The sequence below is a fragment of the Coregonus clupeaformis genome, chromosome 5 (genome assembly GCF_020615455.1).
Source record: "Coregonus clupeaformis isolate EN_2021a chromosome 5, ASM2061545v1, whole genome shotgun sequence".
Taxonomy (NCBI): Eukaryota; Metazoa; Chordata; class Actinopteri; order Salmoniformes; family Salmonidae; genus Coregonus; species Coregonus clupeaformis.
The window spans coordinates 15,497,978-15,520,241 of record NC_059196.1 but is presented as its reverse complement, the minus strand read 5'-3'; the positions used below and the strand labels follow the sequence as shown (position 1 = coordinate 15,520,241).

Below are 22,264 nucleotides of genomic sequence, written 5' to 3'. Positions count from 1 at the left end.
AAGAAATTAAATTACAAACAGAAAATGGAAGTCTTCAAAGGTGGCAGTCTCCATGTGATCTCATTTGGAGATGTAATATCTGCAGCTTTTATTCAATATCACTTGGTTTAAGAAGTAGTCCTAAGTCTTAATTGACGCAAACCTCAGTGAGCCCAGACTGTGTGTAGCAGGGCTTCTCGGTTGCCTCGTAGTTGGATGCCTCAGCATTGTCAGATACAACTTTGGCTAGCTTGGTGTCGAATGGGTTCAATGCCACCTGGATGGCAGGCTCAGAGTCAGGCACAAGGAAGTTATCTGGGATGCTAGGCAGAGGCGGCTCACACTCTCTCAGGCTGACAGCACTCTTTCCAGGTCTCTTTTCCGACTCAGATTTGTCCTTAGTGGAGATGAACTCCTTTGACTTCTGCAACTCTTTGCAGAATCGTCAGAAATGGGGGCACACTGTGGTGTGGATGATGCTTGTTTCAAACCAAACCGTGAAGAGATGCTCTCCCGAACTCTGGATGCCAGTGTCTGTGGTTCAGCGGTGGCTGGTTCCCTTTTCTTCAACCTGGCAGTGGCAATAGCATCAGATCGCCTTCTAGCCTCCTTGGAGATTCTCACAGCATCATAGAGAACCACTATTACGATGAAGCCATAGAAAACGAGCCCCAAAATCAGGTTCACCTTCACAAGTGGCTCGGAGTAAGAAGGGTCAGTCAATATGTTGACTCTGGGTTTGATCTTCAGGGTGCTCTTCTGAGCTTTTGGAGCTGGAGCCTGAAGATTTTCTTTGAAGACGTTGTTGTCACCTTGCAATGCTTTTTGCTTGTAAGCCTGTAGATAAGGAATACGTTTCTCCACAATCATCTGTGGGACTTTAGCTTTACCTGGGAAAGGATCATCTTTCATCCTCTGAAGTTGTTCCAGCATCTGGTCCACTTGCACCATTTTGGTCCATTTTGCAACATTGGGGATGTCCTGAACAGGGTGGTCCTTCACTGGCATCAAAGGCCTGTGCTCTGGAACAGAAATCAGGGGCTCTACAAGCTCCGAGGGCTCTTTAGAATTTTTGAGGAATATCCTTTTGTCAACTGGCCCACGTTACCTGGAGAAGAATCGTCTTTCACCCGTAAACTCTAAAGTTGTTCCAGCAATGACTTAAAATTGGTCTCTTTTGTAGCATCAGGTTGTTCTGAACAGAGTGGTCCTTCACTGGCATCAACGGCTTGTGCTCTGGAACAGAAATCAGGGGCTCTACAAAGTCCGGGGGTCTTTGACATTTTTGAGGAATATCCTTTTGTCAACTGGCCCACATTACCTGGAGAAGAATAGTCTTTCACCCGTAAACTATCAACTTGTTCTTTTGTAGCATCAGGGTTGTTCAGAATAGGGTGGTCCTTCACTGGCATCAAAGTCTTGTGCTCTGAAGACACCAACACATTTGCAGCAACAGGCGAAAGGAGACCGAAAATAACAGCCAACAATAACATCTTCATGTTGCACAGCCCACCCTTCTGGGAGAGCTGTGCCATTTTGATTAAAGAAATCGTCTTTCAAAAGTAGGCAGTACAAATTACAAGTCAAACTACTAGTTGGCTAGCTGTGCTTTGTAAAAGTGAATTGGGTTTACTGTTCACTGTCAAACATACACAAGATATGGACCCAACATGATGTAATAGAAGAATCTGATTATAACATCACGTGTTCCAGAATGTTGTAACCTGCTCCCTCATTGTATTCATTAATTCAGATAATTCATTAATTAATCTCTTTGGATACATTTGGCAATTAGTTTGACGTGCAGTCCCTGTCCCTAAACTGCTTTCTCCTACGACTTTGGCAAATGCCCCCGTGACCTACAGCTCCTCATATACTACCAGGTCATGGTAGTATCTACACTGGTGCTGGTGCTTGCGATGACCCAGCTAATTATGAGCTTTCTGACCCAGGGAGTGAGACAAACATACAGCTTTCCCATTCAATTCCGTGATTAAATAGGATGACCATTTTTCTTGGAACACTCTGCACTCTGTGTCCACTTTTCTCTTTTTTGACAGAGACATATTGGGGCAATGAGGGTGCCAAAGCACATAATGTTAAAAGTAGAAGCCGTAATAAATATCGCGGGCAAAACAAAGTGGCTCATTGGCTGCACGTGCTTGACCTACTTGCTCTGCCCCGGTATAAACAGTTTGCTTGCTTAACACAATTGCTATTGCGCCATCCAGTGGACGCAATTGGAACAGCAGTTTATTTTATTGAATTAAATAAAAAATAAAGATTTTTTATTTTTTATTTTTTTCAAAATCATCTCGCGGGCCGGATTAAACCCGTTTGCGGGCCTGATCCGGCCCGCGGGCCGTACGTTTGACACCCCTGGTTTAGAGGAATACACATTGTACAAGAACCAACTCCATATCTTCTCTTTTTTAATGAGACAATTAGTAATAATTTATATTGGCCTGCCCTACCCCTTTCCTTTTTTCCCTTTTATGTGAAGGGATCATGCTAAATAATCATATAATATTTTGGTCCTCAAATGTGTGCATTTATTGCTAAAGTAATCCTAAATACCATTAAATATATTAAATTGGGCTGTCAAACAATAAAAAAAATTTAATCAAGTTAATCGCAGGATTTGTCAATTAATCACAAATTCAGAAATTGCTCAAATGGAGATGTAATTGAAGATTTTTTCATACAAAAAGTATTACAACCCACTGGGCAAAAACTAGTTGAACCAACATTGTTTCCAAGTCATTTCAACCCCCCAAATCTGTGATGATGTTGTGGAAAACGGATTGGATTTGCAAAAGGTCATCAACGTAAGGACATTGTCTTTTTTTCACCCAACTTTTAACCTAAATCCAATGACATGGGGATTTCTTTTTGTTGAGTTCACGTTGAATTCACGTTAGTTGACAACTCAACCAAATGTAAATCAAAACTACATGTTGATCTGACTTCTGTGCCCAGTGTGAAGAATATTAAGGGCTTGATTTTGTCCAAAGTAATGGTAAGCAAAATCAGGTAAATTGATAAAACACACTTTCTTTAACCTGTATAGATGATGTATTTTGGATGTTTTCAGTGTATTTTGAATGCTTTCAGACGATTAATCACAATTTTAAAAAAAACTGTGCACTAAAATGACAAAAAGTGCACTCAAGTTAACTCATTAAGTGACAGCCCTACTATAAAATGATGACATTAAAAAAAGCAAAGGTGTGTGACAATTTATTTATGATTTATTTTTGTCTTTTTATTTTGTCTATGAAAATCAAATCAAATCACAACCATAACAATAACATTATAAGAACATAGGCCGTTTTACCTTTGGGTACATACAGCTGTGGAAAACATTAAGAGACCACTGCACACTTTTCTTAAATCAGCATCTCTACATGTATGACAGCCATTCCATTCCAGTGTCTGTTGAATTCCAACAGAAGCACACCTCATTCTACTGAATTAGGTACTGATTAGGCGATCACCTGAACCAAATCTTATTTAACGAGAAAAAGTATAAAAACCACTGCTGTGGTCATCACTATCCTCTTGCAATAGGACCAGCTGGATGGCAAAAACAGTGCTAATAGTACCTCAAAAGTAATATTAATAAAAAAATAACTATTGACTATGCCAAAAGAGTTGAAAAGGAAAGTTTTGAGTGTGGAAAAGAAGGGTTAAATTCTGGCTTTACTGGCAGAGGGATACAGTGAGCATCAGGTTGCTTCCATCCTTAAAATGTCAAAGACGGCGGTTCATAAGAACAAGGTCAAGCATCAGACATTGGGGACAACAAAGCTACAGACCGGCAGAGGGCGAAAACGACTCTCCACTGACCGGGATGACCGCCAACTCATTCGAATGTCACTCAACAACCGTAGGATGACATCAAGTGACCTACAAAAAGAATGGCAAACGGCAGCTGGGGTGAAGTGCACGGCGAGGACGGTTCGAAACAGGCTCCTAGGGGCCAGGCTGAAGTCGTGCAAAACTACAAAAAAGCCCTTCATCAATGAGAATCAAAGAAGAGCCAGGCTGAGGTTTGCAAAAGACCATAAGGATTGGACCGTAGAGGACTGGAGTAAGGTCATCTTCTCTGATGCTTTGCCCAACACCTGGTCATCTAATGGTTAGACGGAGACCCGGAGAGGCCTACAAGCCACAGTGTCTCACACCCACTGTGAAATTTGGTGGAGGATCGGTGATGATCTGGGGGTGCAAGGCTGGAATCGGGCAGATTTGTCTTTGTGAAGGACGCATGAATCAAGCCACGTACAAGGCTGTCCTGGAAGAAAACGTGCTTCCTTTTGCTCTGACATTGTTCCCCAACTCTGAGGATTGTTTTTTCCAGCAGGACAATGCGCCATGCCACACAGCCAGGTCAATCAAGGTGTGGATGGAGGACCACCAGATCAAGACCCTGTCATGGCCAGCCCAATCTCCAGACCTGAACCCCATTGAAAACTTCTGAAATGTGATCAAGAGGAAGATGGATGGTCACAAGCCATCAAACAATGCCGAGCTGCTTGAATTTTTGTGTCAGGAGTGGCATAAAGTCACCCAACATCAATGTGAAAGACTTGTGGAGAGCATGCCAAGACACATTAAAGCTGTGATTGAAAATCAGGGTTATTCCACCAAATATTGATTTCTGAACCCTTCCTAAATTAAAACATTAGTATTGTGTTGTTTAAAAATGAACATGAACTTATTTTCTTTGCATTATTCGAGATCTAACAACACTGCATCTTTTTTGTTATTTTGACCAGTTGTAATTTTCTGCAAATAAATGCTCTAAATGACAATATTTTTATTTGGAATTTGGGAGAAATGTTGTCAGTAGTTTATAGAATAAAACAAAAATGTTATTTTTACCCAAACACATACCTATAAATAGTAAAACCAGAGAAACTGATAATTTTGCAGTGGTCTCTTAATTTCTTCCACAGCTGTATGTGCAGTTAATCTTTGCAGTTCTAGCTCCTTAAATAGCAAACCATTCAACTTTATAGTGAGTGTACTTGGGTTCCTCTGTTCGGCTGATATAAAGGCACACGTTGGTATAGCTTTTCTATTGTGCTGCAATGCAAGGCCTTTTGTGGACACATTCGGGTCTGAGAAACCCCAGGACAATAAAGTAAATGATGCCTGAACAAATACAACTCTAGAAGGAACCAAATGATGATAACATCATATTTAGACTGATCCACAGTGTCGAACCTCAGTCCTTTGTCCTTGATCCAGTGTTATAGGCCTACTGTTCAAGTCCTCTTGCAGCTTCTTCAAAGTGACTAGCTTTTCTCCCCAGCAAAGAGTTGATTCCGCAACCTGTCCCATTCTCTCAACTGTGCCAATATAAGCCTTAAAAATGGTCGGTCAACAAAAAAAAGGGAGAAAGATCCTTCCCCTCTCTCTGAAACGTAACACAGACTTTCAGGGAATAAACACGCAGCCACTCATACACAAACAGGGATAATATAGCCTTTTGTATTTGTGAATAACTGTGAGAACTCAACATCGCACAGTAAAACATCTCTCAAACTGGATAAATACGTGTAATACTCTGTCCATTCCAACAGGGGGAAGTGTAGTCTTTCAGTGTGCATTGCTGCTGTCCCTGAAGGCAAAAGAGTGGTGGTAGTGGTGGTGGGGCAGTGATGTCGTCGACTAGCTGCCAGGTCATCGTTCATCACTCAAACTTGCGCAGGTGGTTGTACATGGACTGGACGTAGGTAAAGACACACATGGGGTCGGGCTTGCGCCCCATCACCATCATATCCTCCACCTCGATGAGCCGGTCACAGCCCGCCTTCTCCCTGAATCAGACAGAGGGGACAGCACAAGTCAGGAGGAGTCTATGCCTATCTATGTCATTCCTTAGTTAAGGGGGCTGATAGATCATTAGCCTGGTCCCAGATCTGTTTCAACTGTTTTCCCAACTCATATCTATGGTCATTCGGTGTTGTTGGCAAGACAGCACAAACAGAGCCGGGACCAGGCTAATAGATCACATGGAACAATGTGGACTCATTTATGGTATTGTACAGAAGCTCATGTGTTAGAACTATCTCTGTATATGGTTAGATGCACATATGATTTTGATCTATGTTTTTTTCTGTGTTCTGTATGCATCCATGTGTTAGGAGGATAATGAGAGGCTGTGTTGCAGCAGTGGCGTTGTTAGTAGTGAGGTCAGGCTGGAGGAATGTGAGAGGAGTGGATGGAAGCAGAGCAGAGGGAAGAGATGAGGAGGTTCGTGTGGGGACTGGGGAGATGAGAGGGTATTCTCTGGCAGCGGCTGCCTTGCTGGCTTAACGTGTGGGCTACAGACACTCTTTACCAAGATGCAACAGGAACATTGTAAGATCATCTCAGTGGTACAATGTTTTATGTATCAACGCTATTAATGGAATCTGAAAGTGATTCCATTCATGTCATTTCTATTTGTATGGTGGCCAGGGACACTGTGACTCTAAATGTATTTACGCAGGTAACTTGGGTTGGCCTTCATAACAAGCACAGCATAGTAGTGTTCATTGCTTCACCAAACCAAGAGGAGAGCGACATTGGAAATGTACATGAATAGGCAGATACTTCTCTAGTCTACATAATGAATGGATTAATCATTCCAACATGATTCAAGACAGAAATGCATGGGTATGTCTATAATGCTCTGAAATATGTATAGATAACACTTATTACAATGTAAAAGTCACTTACTCAGCTGTTTCGAAGGCCAGCTCAAAGTTGTGTTTGCGGTCAGCAGGCGTCAGCACGTTGTAGTCAAACACAGTGGGGAAGAAGGAATGGACCAGGGCACAGAAGGCCATGCCATCACTCCAACTGGACGAGAAGTTCTGGATGTCTATGTTCTGGGGACGGAGAGACAGAGTTAGGAGTGTGTGGTTGTGTGTGCGTGCGTGCGTGCGTGTCTGGACTGAAATGTCTGAGTGTGTGTGGTGCATTTGCGCGTGTTTAGCGAGGGAATACGGAGACACTGTAAAAGAGACGTAAGAATAAACCAGACATACGAAAACGACCAATAAAAATGATTGGCTACCCATTCTAACTTAATGAAATGTCCTCTCCCAGGTTTCTCTGTTGGTCCCACTGTCATAATGGGGAAAACAGAAGAGGAATGCTGAATGGTTCTTTATCCTCAATTCCTCTCCCTGCGTCCCTCTCTCTCTCCAATTGGACACGCTTCCAGAACTGTGTCATTTCACGGTTTTTGTGTCCTTCACCTAGCCTATAAAAGCCTCAGCGTGTCAGCGGGAAAATTCAACTTGTCATGTTTGTCGAGCGCCAGTCAGGTCTCTAATTTGAGTGTGAGGAGGAGCTGGCCTGTGCCGTTTGCTCTGTAGGGCCGGCCTTGGCCCGTGACAGCTCTCTGTTTAACCACAGCCACATGGACAGACTGGCACAGCTGCTGTTGCAGAGTGAATGGCAGAGTGAAGCCAACAGCCCTAGCACTGAGCCGTAACTCAAACACTCACGCACGCACACATACACACACACACACACAAATGCACACACAACCGTTCAATATACTACAATAATACGCTAAGTTCAGTATGCAGCATAACCATGGTAAGGTGCTTCTCATTAACACATTAACGCTCTGCTACGTGCTAATGGTTTAAGCCCTGGAGAAACCAGGGGAGTTATTATAATACCCTGTTCAGGAACTAGCAAAAATGACATAAGACTGCTTCTGTGTGGTGGATACATTTCAGGTGACCAGATGACAGTTCCATATACATGACCTTTGTTACTGCCTCCTATAGGTCTGTATTCATAATGGGGGACCTGATCCTAGATCAGCCTCTACTCTGAGGTGCTTTGTGAATACGGCCCAGGTCTCTGTTCCGGTGTGTAGCTGTGTTCTGTCACCACAGTCTCACCTGGTATCCTATGGTTTTGGAGCGGCACCACTCCAGAAGAATCTGCTTGATGCTGCTGGCACTGGACACACCAAAGCTCTGAGAACGCTTCAGCTTGGGCTTGGAGTCCATGGGCTTGGGACCACTGAGAGGAGCGGGGACAGGGGTCAACAAGATGAGCCAGAAAACATGACAGAGGTTGTGTCCCCATTCTCTCTCTTTCTCCTGAAGTGTACACAAGCACACTCCCTGTGGTTGGGTGGTGTTTTTCCACCATTGTTAAATCCATGAGAGAGAGTGTGCAAGGGTAGAGAATTGGGACGCAACCGAAGTATGAGTTAAGAATTACCCAGAAGAAAGGAGGGATAATATGAGGGAAAGGAGAGGACCTATCAGTTTAGGGATGGATGGATGGGATAGAAAGAGAGATGATGGTGGGAGGAGAGAGGGTGGTACCTGCTGGCTTCAGGATCCAGCCTTTCAAAGATGGACCGGCGGGCCTGAGCTCCAAGGTTGCGCGGCAACGTCTGTGACCTCACCAGCTCCCTCCTCCGCTCCACTCCCCTCCCAAAGGGCATGTCCCCGCCCACATCTTCCACCCTGCAGGTCGGAGAACGGAGGAGTGTCACACATCAACTTGGGCCACAATGAGGCCATTCGAAATGGCAAGTGGGTAATCGCATGTGGGTTAAAGCATGGACTATCTCAATTCTCTAGGACTGAGTAAAGAATAGTGCACTCATGTGACGACCCTCCCACTCTGTCTGCCGTATTCTCTCTTTGCTCTTGTTTCCTTATTAGGATGCCGGTGGGCGGAGTTGGGAGGGTCGTCAGCTACATGGGAAACACCTGGGCTTGGGTGTGTCCCAGGATAAATGGACCTCTTCCACATTCATTGGGGAGACTCTCTCCATGCAGACACCTTTATTGATTTTTGTTGTGGTATTTTTGTGGCTTTTTGGTTGTTTGCTTTGGCACCTTCCAACACCTTGCATTATTACATTTATGCATGCATAACACTCACTTACACTACTGATTACTGATTACACACACCATTGTTAATTGTACTTAGTTTACTTTAGTTAATAAATATATATTTTGGTATTCCTTGTCTCCACATTGTCTCCCTTTTGTTACGAACTTTGAGCCGGTTCGTGACACTCACCTGTCTGTGTTGTGTTGGATGAGGCCAGAGTAAGTCACTGACTTCGGGGGAGCAGACAAGGACTTTTCTGCAAATGACAAATCAAAGAACATATAAGGAAACTGTGGGGATAAAACATTGTGTGAGTCTGGTTAGTTCCAGTTTTAGTAACAAGCCTGACTTGATAGATCCCTCTTACCTGACAGTCGAGGAGAGCCCAGACCTCGGCTGAGACTGGGGGTCCATGTCTTCATAGAAGACACTGAACAACAAAAAGACAAAGAGTGTAACAAAGGATATTACGGAGCAGAAGAACCATAGAAGGATATGGAAGTCGAGAGTTCAAATATTTTGTCTGGACAGCTTTTAGCTGATGTCTGGTCCCTCTTACCTGGTTGAATGGGGGATTCTGGGATGGCTTGAGGCTGGTTGTTGTCAGTAGGCTCTGATACAGACGAGGGCTGAGAGCGTACAGGACTGGTGGGAGACTCGTTCTTCATAACTGAGGGGTCAGCCGTTTTGGTTGTGGCGGTGATGGGTAGGTGTGGCATCCGCATGGCAATAGGGGCCGTGCTTTCATGAGGGACGTTGTTATTGGCTTGCGAGCTCTTTCCATGTGACACTGTCGAGTTTTCTGATTGGATAAGCATTGAGAAAATAAATCCCCTCATACAGTACATGGATGGTAAGTATGGCTTTATTTCTACTGTAGCTGAGATGGTAGATTAGAACAGCCATTACCTGGGTCAGTAGAGTGTCCATTCTCCAGTCCAGGGGATACAGGGGCTGGATCCACCTCTATTGGCTCCTCACGTTCAATACTCTACAGGAGACAAAGAGAAAATCACCTGAACACCTCCCACAGTACTCCGGTGTCACAATATCTTCAACAACAATGTTTTGATGACAGGCCATTTAAACATGTGAATAACTTTTGGATTACAAAATATGCACGTTATCTGAGACATCATCAGATCAAGTCATTTCAGAGTGCTGACATGTTTCAAGTTCCCATTAATGGCATCCATGGCCAAGGCACATTTCTTTCCATTTTTATCTCATTAAATCCTCCCACAACGTTACTACTACACAACATCTATTACTTTCATTAGTAAGTGACTGGCGCTCACTACACTCTGTTCCTGACTAACCAGCCAATCCACAGAGGAGCCTTTCAGGAAGACAACCAGGAAGTGACTGAGGGCTGTGTGATTTGTCTGTGGAGGATGTGTCATGTTTCTGTCTTGCTCTTTCTTGCTCTTTCTCTCTCTCACACATACTCACACACACACGTATGCACGCACGCACGCACACACACGCACACACACATTCAATACAAGTTGTTATATACAGTTATTATCAAAGAAAGGGTACATTCCTCCCAGTGAAAATGAAGTAAGTAATTGAGCTGTAGGGGAGAGAGGAGCAAGGTGACTTCAGCAGAGAGGAATGCTGCTGCTGCTGGGTTGTGTGTTACTGCATTAGGAGGGCCGAGGGGAGCAGGGAGCTGGGAACAGCTGGCTGTCCCACTGGGAGAAGGTGATGGGGGAGAAAAATTTTCCCCCGCTCAACCATGATGCTCTGGCTGAAACCCAAAGCTCCTCCTGGCTTGGTGTGTCCCAGCCATGGAAACTTTCTGTACTAAGTCATGCTTCTCCTCCTGTCCGAATGGGCCACCAGACACGTGTGTGAGACTGTGTTGCTCTGGGCCTGAAGATAAAAGTAGGCAAATCTTTTTGGATAAAAAAACGATTGAACGTAGAGGGTACCACCGCCTATGTTTAATCTGATCTCGGATCTCAGAAATAGTTCTGCAGCTGAACTGTATTGAGAACGAAAGGAAGGCACTTTTCAAATAATCTCTATTGTGCATTTCAGACAACGATAAAACAGTGTAGAGCTCAACCTAGTGTGTGCAGTCAGCTCTGCTGTCATCAGCTGCCCAGATACAATGCTATATTTAAGAGGATGACCAGGAATCAAGGCACACCCCACAGAGCAACACCCACGCACGCACCCATGCACGCAAACGCACACGCACCAATTCTCCACACAACACAGGCAGGAGCACACAAAAGCCCCTCTCTCCGCCTTCCTGGAACAGCAAATCCCCCGGTTCCTGAGAGTGCGTCATCGAATTATCAGTGGGGAACTATAAAATATTTGGAGGAAATCGTGAAATTAAGTAGGAAATGTGGAAAAGCCCTCAGTCTGCTACACTGACTCACAAGAGAGAGAGAGGGGGGGGTCAGTCTTAGCCTGCAGGGCTGGATCAAAGATGAAACCCCCTGTCCTGTGTGTTCAGTTTCTCAGTTTCTACGTCTTTATTGTCTTAGAAGCAGTGTTACTGGGCACACTGGATCAACAATGTAGCCATTCTAGGAGCCTCCACTGTCACTTCTCCCTAGGGAGGCACACCTGACCTGAGAGAGGATAACTACCTTAGAATCTCCCCATTAAGCCCCACACAGCAGCACTGTAACCCCACTCCTAAAAGCTACAATACCTCTGCATCTCTCTCACTCTCCCACTCTCCCTCTCCTCTCTCTCCCTCCCTCCCTCCCTGACCTGGTTCAGCATAGTGCGGACACAAAGCATCAGGGCCGACACGGTATTCAAAGGTATTAGACTAATACAGATGCTAACTGGTGGTGGTAGTAGAGTGGGGTAGAGTTGGGTAGAGTTGGACAATGGGTGGTGGTGGTAGAGTGGGGTAGAGTGGGACCGTGGGTTCTCCCAGGCACAAGGCTATTTCATATGTGTGTAAATATCACAGCTGTCCCATGTGACCTTGGCCAAGAATGCAATGAGTGGGAATTTTTCCCACCTGGCAATGTGCCATAGAAATATTGATGCGAAACACAAGATAATCTATGTGGATTGTTATATTGCGAGTCTTGCAGTTTCAATGAGGTTTCATTGAAGGGGTGCAGTGTATTATAAGGCTGACATGTCATGGCACCTAACTTTGTGACATTTCAATAAAGCTTGTTAGCTAGGGGAATTCCAGTTGGGATGGAGTTGGTTATGATTATATGAGAGGATATTCAAGCCTGTTTCTCGGGATGACATTTGACATTCTTGGAACCTTGAGTGGTTGTGGAATGGAACGTGAACACAATGAAGGCTTGTTGTGAGAGAACACTGGGCTTTGGGAGTTGAGTGGGGTGGGGGTATGACAGTATGTGTCACTCAGGATTTTGGGCACAGAAACAAAGATAGCCAGCTCTTATGGACAACAACACCCTGCCATACAATAAGCTTCACTAATAGGAATATTCACATTTTCCATTGATCACATACAAATCCTTTCCAACACAGGATGTTGTTCTATGAATGCTTCACAACATAGCTGTCTCAGTTACCATTTCCACAACAAACACACAAACAAACACAATAGAAGGAAATATCTATGTATAAACAATACTATTGTAGACTATGGTAAACAGCATGCAAACACATGCTTTCAATGTGCCATCATGATAATTTAATAAGACAATTAGAGGGAAATAAATATATTGTGACTAAAAGGTACATTCCTCATCCAGGCGTGTACAGTACATTATCACATATTTAACTAACTCTGCACCCCTTTGTAAAGTCAAATGAACAACAACAACACCAACACACACAAGCACAACACACACACACACACACACACACACACACACACACACACACACACACACACACACACACACACACACACACACACACACACACACAAACACACATCAGAGCTATTCAGAGCCCTGAGAGCAAGCAGGCAGTACAGTTATAATGTGGCCTCTCATCATGGGTCTCTAAAGGGGTCTTTGCTCTGTGATTTGCACACAGGAACAGGGAAGTCCTCATGGAGGGAGACACACACAAAACCACCTGTTCCTCAAAAAACCCACAAAGCCTGCAATTAGCAGGGAGGCCCAGGTCGGCGCCTTGGTCCTACAGAAATGGAGGGGGCCCTTTGAACACTTTCTTTACATCACCTGACTACAGGGGCCCCTGCCTTATCTGATGGGTGTGTGTGGGAGCGAGGCTGTTTGGTCGAGCACACACACACACACACGTGCGCACGCACTCACACACTCACACACTCACACACTCACACACAGGCCCTTGTATTAAACTAACTGGACACGCATACCCTTCTCAAGTGCGTCAGCAAGCCTCCCTCCTCTAATCCCCCTCTAAACCTGCTTCTGGATCTCTCCTCTGTTACTGGGATTTTCCAGGGTTTCAGTCACAAGGCAGGGTGCATAAAATGCTGTCAAAGGTTAAGAATAGATATACAGATAAGATAACCTTATGTTCCGGTCAGGGGCTGGATGTCACGGAAGACCATGTACCATTGAGAGTGTGATGCATGTGGCAATGTTAGTGTGCCGCAGAAAGACATGTAGGTTGTGTGTGTGTGTGTGATGCGGAAGGCCATGTAAGATTGAGAGTGTGTGACCGCATTTTGCATTATTTGCAGTGAGAGAGTGTGATGATGACTTGAGCAGCATTTTGGGACACACTGTCTCTCCTATCCTGTCTGTCCCCCTCTTCGTCTCTCCTGATGGCTACGGAAAGGTCAGGGGGTCTGACATAAAGTTCAGAATGCCCTGGGGTAAGGGGACGGGGAGGGAGGGGGTAAGGGAAGGGAGATAGGACCGACTCCCCAGGACAGCACAGCAGTTGGCACCTAAGAACTCCGACATCTCCAAGATCTAAGAGGTATTGTAGACTGCTCTCGGGTTACAAGGCACCAGCTGTGGAAGACATCGGTATACTAGCCTCCCAACACCAAAACAAATCAATAAAACCTGGTGATATGATTTAACTGTCTGATGATTCAATCAGCTAAATTAGAGGTGATAGGACACATGCTCCGATCTGACACTCACCAAAAACAGCACACCCTCTCTAGTCCATACAGTATGGCTGCATGAAAAGCGTTGAGTCAAAAAAGTGCACACAAGTCTAATACAAACACTAATACGTTTTCTGTTATTGTCTGTCTGTTTGGAAAATGTAAAACGTACAAATAGAATATATATAATAAATACCTTCCTCCCTCCCTCTCTCTCTCTACCTACTGGACCCAGGGCCCTCTAGAACAATGAACGTAGAGGGCGGTGAGGTCATCCACTAAACAGTGAATTATTAACCTGTAACCACGGCGATGGAAATACAGGGCATTGTATGGAAGTAATTAGGAGAGCCAGGGGCAGCCTGGGAGGGGAGGGGAGCGGCCAGCCAGCCCAGCCCGGCTCGCATGCCTCTCTCAAGCCCCCTTCACCCCTGACCCTGGCCTCTCTCTCTCTCTCTCTCTCTCTCTCTCTCTCTCTCTCTCTCTCTCTCTCTCTCTCTCTCTCTCTCTCTCTCTCTCTCTCTCGCTCTCTCTCGCTCTCTCTCAAGCTCTCTCTCAAGCTCTCTCTCAAGCTCTCTCTCCCTCCCTGGGTATGTCTCTCAGGCTGAGCTCCACTGTATTAATAGCCATGCTGAGGGGTTTGTGCCAGGAATCTGGAGTTCTGGGCTGGATGGCTGGATGGCCTGGCCCAGGCAGGGGACACACAGACAGGCAGAGAATAAAAGACCTTGCTCCATTGTGAGAGAGCTATGAATTTGTGAGGGGAGTCTCTGTGGGTGTGCTGGAAATGTCAAGCGTATTTATCATGGGGATACACACAGACACACACACACATGCACACACACACACAGGCTTGGACGCACACAGACACACACATGCACACACACGCATACACGTACACACACACTCACACAAAAAAAGATTTGAAGTGCTCTTCCAACTCTGGCACGTAAAGCAGAAGGCATACACCATTCTAATTAAGTTCACAAGACATTGTCTGAGAATGTGACCATTTTAATAGAGAAACGAAGCTGAGGTGGAGCTGTTTGATGTTGCTGAGTTGCTCCCATTATGTTTCTCGCCTTCAAAGGCCCGAGTGGAGAGATCTGGTGCTGGGGCAAGAAGGGGCCAAGGATGCCATACCATCCTCCCCAATTAAGGTGCTACCAACCTCCTGTGGTTGGCCACAGATCTTCATCAGGAGAACAACAAGCACTAAATATAGATCTGAGGAGTGTGAGATGTGAGATTAAGATGCATTCCTCTGGGCACCATGGAAGAATGTTGTCAGGGATTACGAATAGCCTCTGGTTGGATAAATGATCATGGAGGACAGAGAACCAGATGGAGATGATCTGACTCCTGAGGCATGTGTTGGACCATCCGCTAGAGTGATAAAAACAATGGAGAGCTCTGTGTTCGTGGGTGTGTGTGTGGGGAGAGGGAGGGGTTGTGTGCGTGTGTGTGCGTGCTCGCACAACCTACGTGTGTGTGTCTGTGTGTATACGTGCACATTGTGAGCCAGTGATCACAAATAGTCATTTGGTTTGGAGCAGGATCAGTGCTTTTTCCCACTTCATACAATCTATCCATTAGACTATACTATACAGTAACGAACACACGCCCCCACGGCACTGCAAGGTAAACCAAGCAATCTGTAATTGCATGTTTGAGAAGAAGTGCAGAAGACAGAGGTTGAGTAATGTTAATAGTGGGAGTGTGGGTCCTGTATTGTAGGGAGTGGAGAGAGTATATGATGGTGGTGTATTGTGTGTGCGAGTATGACAGGGATTTTACGTGTAGCAGTGACAGGGAGGATTGGCTATTAGCTTTTAGCTGATTTTAGGGGTCCTGATAATAGAACTTTAGAGTACTCTGCTCCTCTTTAGAAGTCCTCTCAGTGTGTACTGTCTGACAGTATGTGTGTGCGTAGTGTATGTTATGGGATCCTACCATTGGAGGTGTGTTGAGGGCAGGACGCAGCGGGGGTTGTTTGTGTGTGCGCGGTGAGTGTTTGTGTTTGCTCACGGTGACAGTGTGAGCGTGCTCTGACGGAGTTTCCACTGATCAAGTCTCACACACACATCTTATCCTTCCCTTCCAGTCGGTCCACATGGCCTAGAGATGCCTTTGTCTGAGAGAAGACACACACGCATGCACCCAGGCACGCACACACACACACACAGCCCACATGAACACAACCCAGCCCAGGGCAGGGACACGGCAGGACAGTGAGGGACCTAAGGATTCACACTGTGGTCCTGTGTTATGTAGGTACGCTAACTGTCAAAGATAACATTGTGGGTGGATTCTATCCAGTTCATCTTCTAATAGGGCACAGCCTCTCTCTCCTCAACTTGAATACACTGAGGAATGTAGCAAACGTGAGGTTTGAGGTGTGCAGGTGTGGTCTGTCTGAGAAAGCATGCCTGTGTGTGAGTGTACTTGAGTGAATTCTACCGCATGCTACAAGGGAGCAGATGTGAAGAGGAGGTCTGTGAGAGTAGGGAATGGAGGAGTGGAAGAGGGAGTGTGGAGTCTCGGGATGGCTGGGTCCTGGGTGACCCTCTCGTCTAATCCCCTCCTCAGTCAATGTACTTCAAATGAGGCAGAATGTCGACACAATAGCCCTTTGAGACCGCAGCTATGTTGGAGTAATTGGCAACAGGCAGCATTGTGTGACTCCTCGGCAGAGACCGGACAGACTGACTGACGTAGGTAGCCGTGGAGGATGGGAAGGAGGAGGAGAATGAGGAGGAGGAGGGGTAAAAAAGAGAGAGAAAGAGAGGGAGGGAGGGAGTGAGAGGTGGGAAGTTAAAGAGAAAAAAATAAAAATAAAAGAGATTGAGAGGAGAAGAGAGAGAGAGAGAGAGAGACGCATATCTGCATCAGAATGTCAGGTGTCCAAGGCACAGTCGAGCAGGGGTGGAGATGTTCTGTAAACAACCCTATAGTGAAAGTTCAGGCCCAGGGCAGGCCCGCACACATCCCAATTGGCTGTGCTCTTTCAGTGAGGCGACGGTTAACTCCAGGGCTGCAAAGCCATCTTCAGATGTGCCTGGAGGTCCCCAGCGCAATCAGCTCCCTCCCTCAGACCTGCTGAAACAGCCCATCGGACTTTATGAGGCCAACATACAGTCTCTGTACAGTCTCTATCTCTCATTGGCCGTGTCTAGACTTGACAGTTAATGCAGCTTTTGTATTCTGATCATGGAATTCCGAACACGTCTACAACTACATTTAAATGTGTCTACTGTGTCCACATTGTGTCCGGATTCCCTTTTCCCGGGCTATATTTAAATGCAGTATGCATTCTGCAAACGGTGGAACAGGCTACATCTGATAACACAATAACAACTTGATGGCAATAGCCAACTACTAGCCAGCTAACTAGCCAGCTAACCTCTGAAACTAGCCAGCAAGCTAACTAGCAAAGCTAAAGGGATTGCAAACATGTTAGCATAACTCTAGCCAAACAAAAAATAGTTTTTCTAAATAAGCTAGCTGGCTAGCATTTATGAGGCCAGCAAACACGTTCCTCACACGCTAGGAATGTATTTCCTCCAACGTTTAATGAAAAAAGGTGCCTCTCACTCCCAAAACACACGTTTTCTGGAGAGCTGATGACTTCGCCCACTGTATGCGCTTTCGGTAGCCTGATTGCGTCCAGACTGAGGAAAAATCCGCACACAATGCGTCCCTGACCACCTCCTGAGGTGGTTAGGGAGATCTGAACACAATCCGACCACAATGCGACTTTTGTGCGTCTACACCTGTCTTTTCAATGCGATCTTTGTACTCTGATAGTAGAAGACGCATGTAAGTGTCAAGTGTAGACATGGCCATTGAGGCTGAAAGGTGTAGATGTGGCTGTAGGGGAAATCTGATTAGCATAGCGTTTCCCTGTTGAGTTCCGGGTACCTGTAAATATTCACTAGAATAGATTTACAGACACACGCACACACGCACACAAACCAATTAATTGATTGGCATTGGATCAATAGATAAGGAACTCACATTAGTTTTCTACAGTATTATGATCCAATCTCTGTCTGGTTGTTTGGTAATTTGGAGAAAAAAGTTTTGGCCACAAAAAGGGGATCTCCAACAATCTATTATTAGAAACAAAGGATCTCTGTTTCATACTAACCTACATATTTACATCAGATGAGAATCATCAGATGCTTTACCACATACTTTTTTAAGATGAGGTGTATGACATCAGTCATTTGCATACATGCTGTGTGCGTGTGCGTGTGTGTGTGTGTGTATGCACATGTGTACGTGTGTGTGTTTGTTGTGTCTATGGCTATGTGTGAGCAGTCACAGTTAACAGTCAACATCCATGCCAGACTGTCAAGGCTTAGTTTGCTACAGAAAACAGCTGTGAGTTTACAACCAAGAAACAACAAAGGACCTCAGAGCTGAGAGGAAAGACTCTGAATCAAATAAAGTGAAAATCGGAATATTGACCTTATAAAGGATTAACATAACCGTTGTAGTTTCCAAAACAGCATAGCCTTAGGGCCTTGTGTTGGGATACAGTCAAGAGAAACCTCTGACTTTTGAAACAGACACTACTGTGGTTTACTGTACACTAAGGACTAAGACAATGACTTTCCCAGACTTATCACTGAGTTCCCACCCAAACCTCATCAACAAGTGTCAAACTGTGCTGTACCTTAGAACTGACAAACTACGACATTCTTAGCTTTTCATCAACTGTAACAAAGTACGCTTGTTTGTCTTTCAGTCCCACACATATTATTCAAATATCCCAATGACAGTGTGGATAGGGGTAAGTGAGAAACAATGTACTGTGTTTATATTTGTTACTAGTAAAACTGAAGGACACGATTGAATCCATTCAAAATGTTGCGCAAGCTGTGGTGCCACTCAACAAAGAGAATAGTGGGAGAAGATTCATGAGCAAGATGTTGTCAGCAGCATGATAGCAGTATATGAGTGCAAAATAACCATTCATCACAGAGAGAGAGATAAAGGGAGCAGGAGAGAAAGAGAGACTCTTCACATGTTCTATCACTCTCAGGACAGAGAGCTCTAGTGCTAAAAGAACAGCTTCTTTCTCAGACTGCAGAGATTGGACGGACATTAGAATAAGCAATTATTTCTACCAAAATGTTCAATGATGGTAAATGATCCTGATTGCTTTCATCTGGTATCTACTCTGCTCGCGTGTCTAAATATTACGTTGAATATGACGAGTTTCCCCAGCGCTGTCAAAGCTCTGACATCATCCCTGTGAAGTGGCCAAGAAAGTCTGTTCAACCCCCATACCCCCATATATTCTGGATGAATCATTGTACAATCTTGACAGTCTCTCAGAGCCACATACAGTCACCACTACATAACTAAATACAACACTTTAATTTATCCCTGACCAAGATGGCTGCCATTATCATCCCATTCTAGAGTTCTGGAGGTTCATGACATAGTCTACTGCTCTAATGTATCTCTATGTCCCCAACCCAGTCTCTCCAGTGTATAAGGCTACTCACATTAGTCTTGCTGGACACAGCGAAGGTAGCTCGGCTGGAGAAGCGGGTGGCAGTGGGGCTGGAGGCTGAGCCCGAGGCTGACCCGGTCAGGGCTCCCATGCTGGGGCCACCAGCAGGGCTGGTGGGGGAGGTGGACGGGGACTGGGGGCTCACCCTCTGCTGGCTGCTGCTGTGTGTCTGGGCCTGGATGGACGGTAGCTGGTGCTGGTGGTTGTTGTTGTTGTTAGTCATCAGGGTGCCTCTGTCGCACACAGTCCCAGTGAGGAGCTCTACCTGTCGGGTAAGGGCCTCCAGCTGGCTCCGGAGCTGCCGGTTCTCCTGCTGCAGCTGGGCCACAGCCCGGCCTAGGGGGTCCTCGCTGGAGTGGGCCGTCACCTCCTCCAGACGGCGCTCCACACCCTGCTTGAAGGTGCTCACGTCCACGTGGATCTCACGCACGGCATCTCTCAGTGTGGCCTCATAGCGGGCGAGCGCAGTGCACACCGTCTCGCCCTCCGGAGAGGAGCCCTCTCCCACGGCTGTCAGAGGACCTGCGTCCATCTCTGCTCCACTGCCTCCAGTCCCTGTGTTCCTCACTGGGTCTTCTATGCACTCTCTGGGTTAACTCCCTCCACACTACTCCTCCTGACTGAGTGTCCCAGACACATGCACTTTGAATGGAGATTGGGGAGAAGTCAGTCTTGTCAGCTGCAGTTGAACCTTTCAGATCCCATTCATCCCAGGAGGTCCCTCAGGGTATCCTCTATCCTGCGGAGTCAAAGCTCATATTTATAAGCCTGCTCTGAATGACAGTACTGATGTCTATCAAAAAACAAACACTATTCAAACATGACAGACTCTAAAAGAAGTGAAGTAAATCAGTAGAAAAGTAAAATGACACAATCTGTGTCGAAGCCAGGCATGTGACAAGGCTGTTGTGAATTAAACCAGTGAGGTAATTGTAACTTCGTTTCAGTGAGTGTATGGTGTGTGTGCGTGTCTGAGAGAGAGAGAGAGAGAGAGAGAGAGAGAGAGAGAGAGAGAGAGAGAGAGAGAGAGAGAGAGAGATAGTAGTAACCCATACCTAAGTTCACCTCTCGAGCTCCGGTATAGTATTCCCCCTCAGCGCTGGCCAGCTATGAGTGTCTGCTCTGCTCTGCCCGGCACACTGCTTTAAAACACTCCTCTCTCTCACACACTCACTCAGGTTAATCTCCCTCTTCTCCACTGGTCAGGGGGAGGGAGCAGGAATACAGAGGAGGGAGGGAAAGAGAGAGGGAAGGAGAGAGAGAGAGAGAGAGAGAGAGAGAGAGAGAGAGAGAGAGAGAGAGAGAGAGAGAGAGAGAGAGAGAGAGAGAGAGGGAGAGACAGACAGACAGACAGACAGACAGACAGACAGACAGACAGACAGACAGACAGACAGACAGACAGACAGAGACAGACAGACAGACAGACAGACAGAGGGAGGCGGGCTAGATTTCCTCTTTATCCCTCCCAGCACTCTGTGAACTGTTGGAAGGAATCATCTGTGTTGATGTTGCCTTTCCCATTCCCACCTCTCCTCCTCTTCCTCCCTCCTCCTCCTCCCTCCTCTCCTCCTCCTCCTCCTCCTCCTCCTCGTGTATTTGTGTCACTCTCTCACCAAGTGAACTTCTAACAGCAGGACGTTCAATCAGCACTCTCTCTCTCTCTCTCTCTCTCTCTCTCTCTCTCTCTTTCTCTTTTTGTCTGATCTAACTTCTCTCGGTTCCAAGTCTTGTCAATCTCCCTTTTTTAGCAGTGCTATTGTACATCAGGGGGGACACTTTCTTCCTCAACCAATGCCTTTCTCTTTCCCCTCCCTCGCTCTTTCTTGCTAATGGTATTATAGAGGTTAGACAAGATAAGAGAGATAAGACAGGATAAATACACTTGTGAGATTACATTAATGAGAGAGAGATTGACGGGCAAGATAATGATTGACTTCAGGTAATCTGTGAAAATGTACATCCGAGTAGTGGAAAATGCCTGTCTCTTTGAGTATTCCATTGTATAGTTAGTTGTATTGTGATGTGAACAATTATTGTTAAAATTGTAGCGAAAAAAGCTGGGTTTGAGCCTGGTGAGTGAAGGGTAGGGCTACACCCCTCTTCTCTTCCCTTCCCCCGCGTAACAGGACCCGAGCAGAGCAAACATTCCATATCAGATTGGAGAGTGAGTGAGTGGGGGTCTGGCTGGGATGGTTGGATGGGTGGCTGGGTTGGTGGGCACAATGCTTGACAGACCAACACTGCCCTGCACCACCATCACAATGAGAGCAGACGTACAGACACAAATAACTTTACATTCCGCCCCACTGTTTACTGTAAACACAGGGGGTTGAAGGGGGGGCTTGGGAGGGGGTTGATTTACGATAGCAGACTGACTGTCCACCCTGGACATCCCTCCCTCCATCCCTAATTCCCTCCCTCCCTCATACCCCAGGCCTTATGTAAGTCTGCCTGACTGAGACACAACAGCCAGCTACCACAGGGACCACAGTCTACAGTAGCCTGGTTAAACCAGACTGAATGCTGTGCTCACCATTGTTTCAATTGAGTGCAGCATTCAGGCTGCTTTAACCAGGCTAGATCTGCAGGGGTGAGAAAGAAGAGAACCAACAACTCATATCTTGTCAGTGTGTGTTAATTGAATATCTGGATAATTCATGGCAAATACATTTACTTCACCGATACTTTAAAATGAATTAGTGGACTGGTAATGAGCTAAATCCACTTGCCATTCCCCAAACAATGTTTCTCACTCCCTGAGTCGCTGGGCCAAGAGCAGCTGTTTCTTTCTGTGTTTTCATAATGACTAAATATGATTGAGCTCCTGGGGTTACGTCAGCCCTGTTGCAGCGCCACTCGGCTCTGCT

The 22,264-nt window shown here is 45.8% G+C and overlaps 1 protein-coding gene across 1 annotated transcript; it reads right to left on the bottom strand.

Annotated features, from left to right (window-relative positions):
* Window positions 1–4,857: 4,857 nt before the first annotated feature.
* On the bottom strand, window positions 4,858–20,669 carry LOC121563098 (smoothelin-like protein 2). The gene is made up of 10 exons (XM_045212807.1): window positions 20,453–20,669; window positions 19,390–20,136; window positions 9,760–9,841; window positions 9,410–9,652; window positions 9,218–9,280; window positions 9,040–9,106; window positions 8,331–8,474; window positions 7,896–8,019; window positions 6,712–6,863; window positions 4,858–5,807 (listed from the first exon to the last, which is right to left on the bottom strand). Exons 2-10 carry the CDS (start codon window positions 19,927–19,929, stop codon window positions 5,681–5,683), a joined length of 1,542 nt encoding a protein of 513 aa, XP_045068742.1. The 5' UTR covers window positions 19,930–20,136; window positions 20,453–20,669; the 3' UTR covers window positions 4,858–5,680.
* Window positions 20,670–22,264: the final 1,595 nt, after the last annotated feature.

Coding starts and splice junctions, on each gene's coding strand:
- LOC121563098 (XM_045212807.1), bottom strand. CDS start 19,929: ATGGACGCAGGTCCTCTGACAGCCGTGGGAGAGGGCTCCTCTCCGGAG. Junction 9,653..9,759: donor TGGACACTCTACTGACCCAG/GTAATGGCTGTT, acceptor TTATCCAATCAG/AAAACTCGACAGTGTCACAT. Junction 8,020..8,330: donor CTGGATCCTGAAGCCAGCAG/GTACCACCCTCT, acceptor CGCTCCTCTCAG/TGGTCCCAAGCCCATGGACT.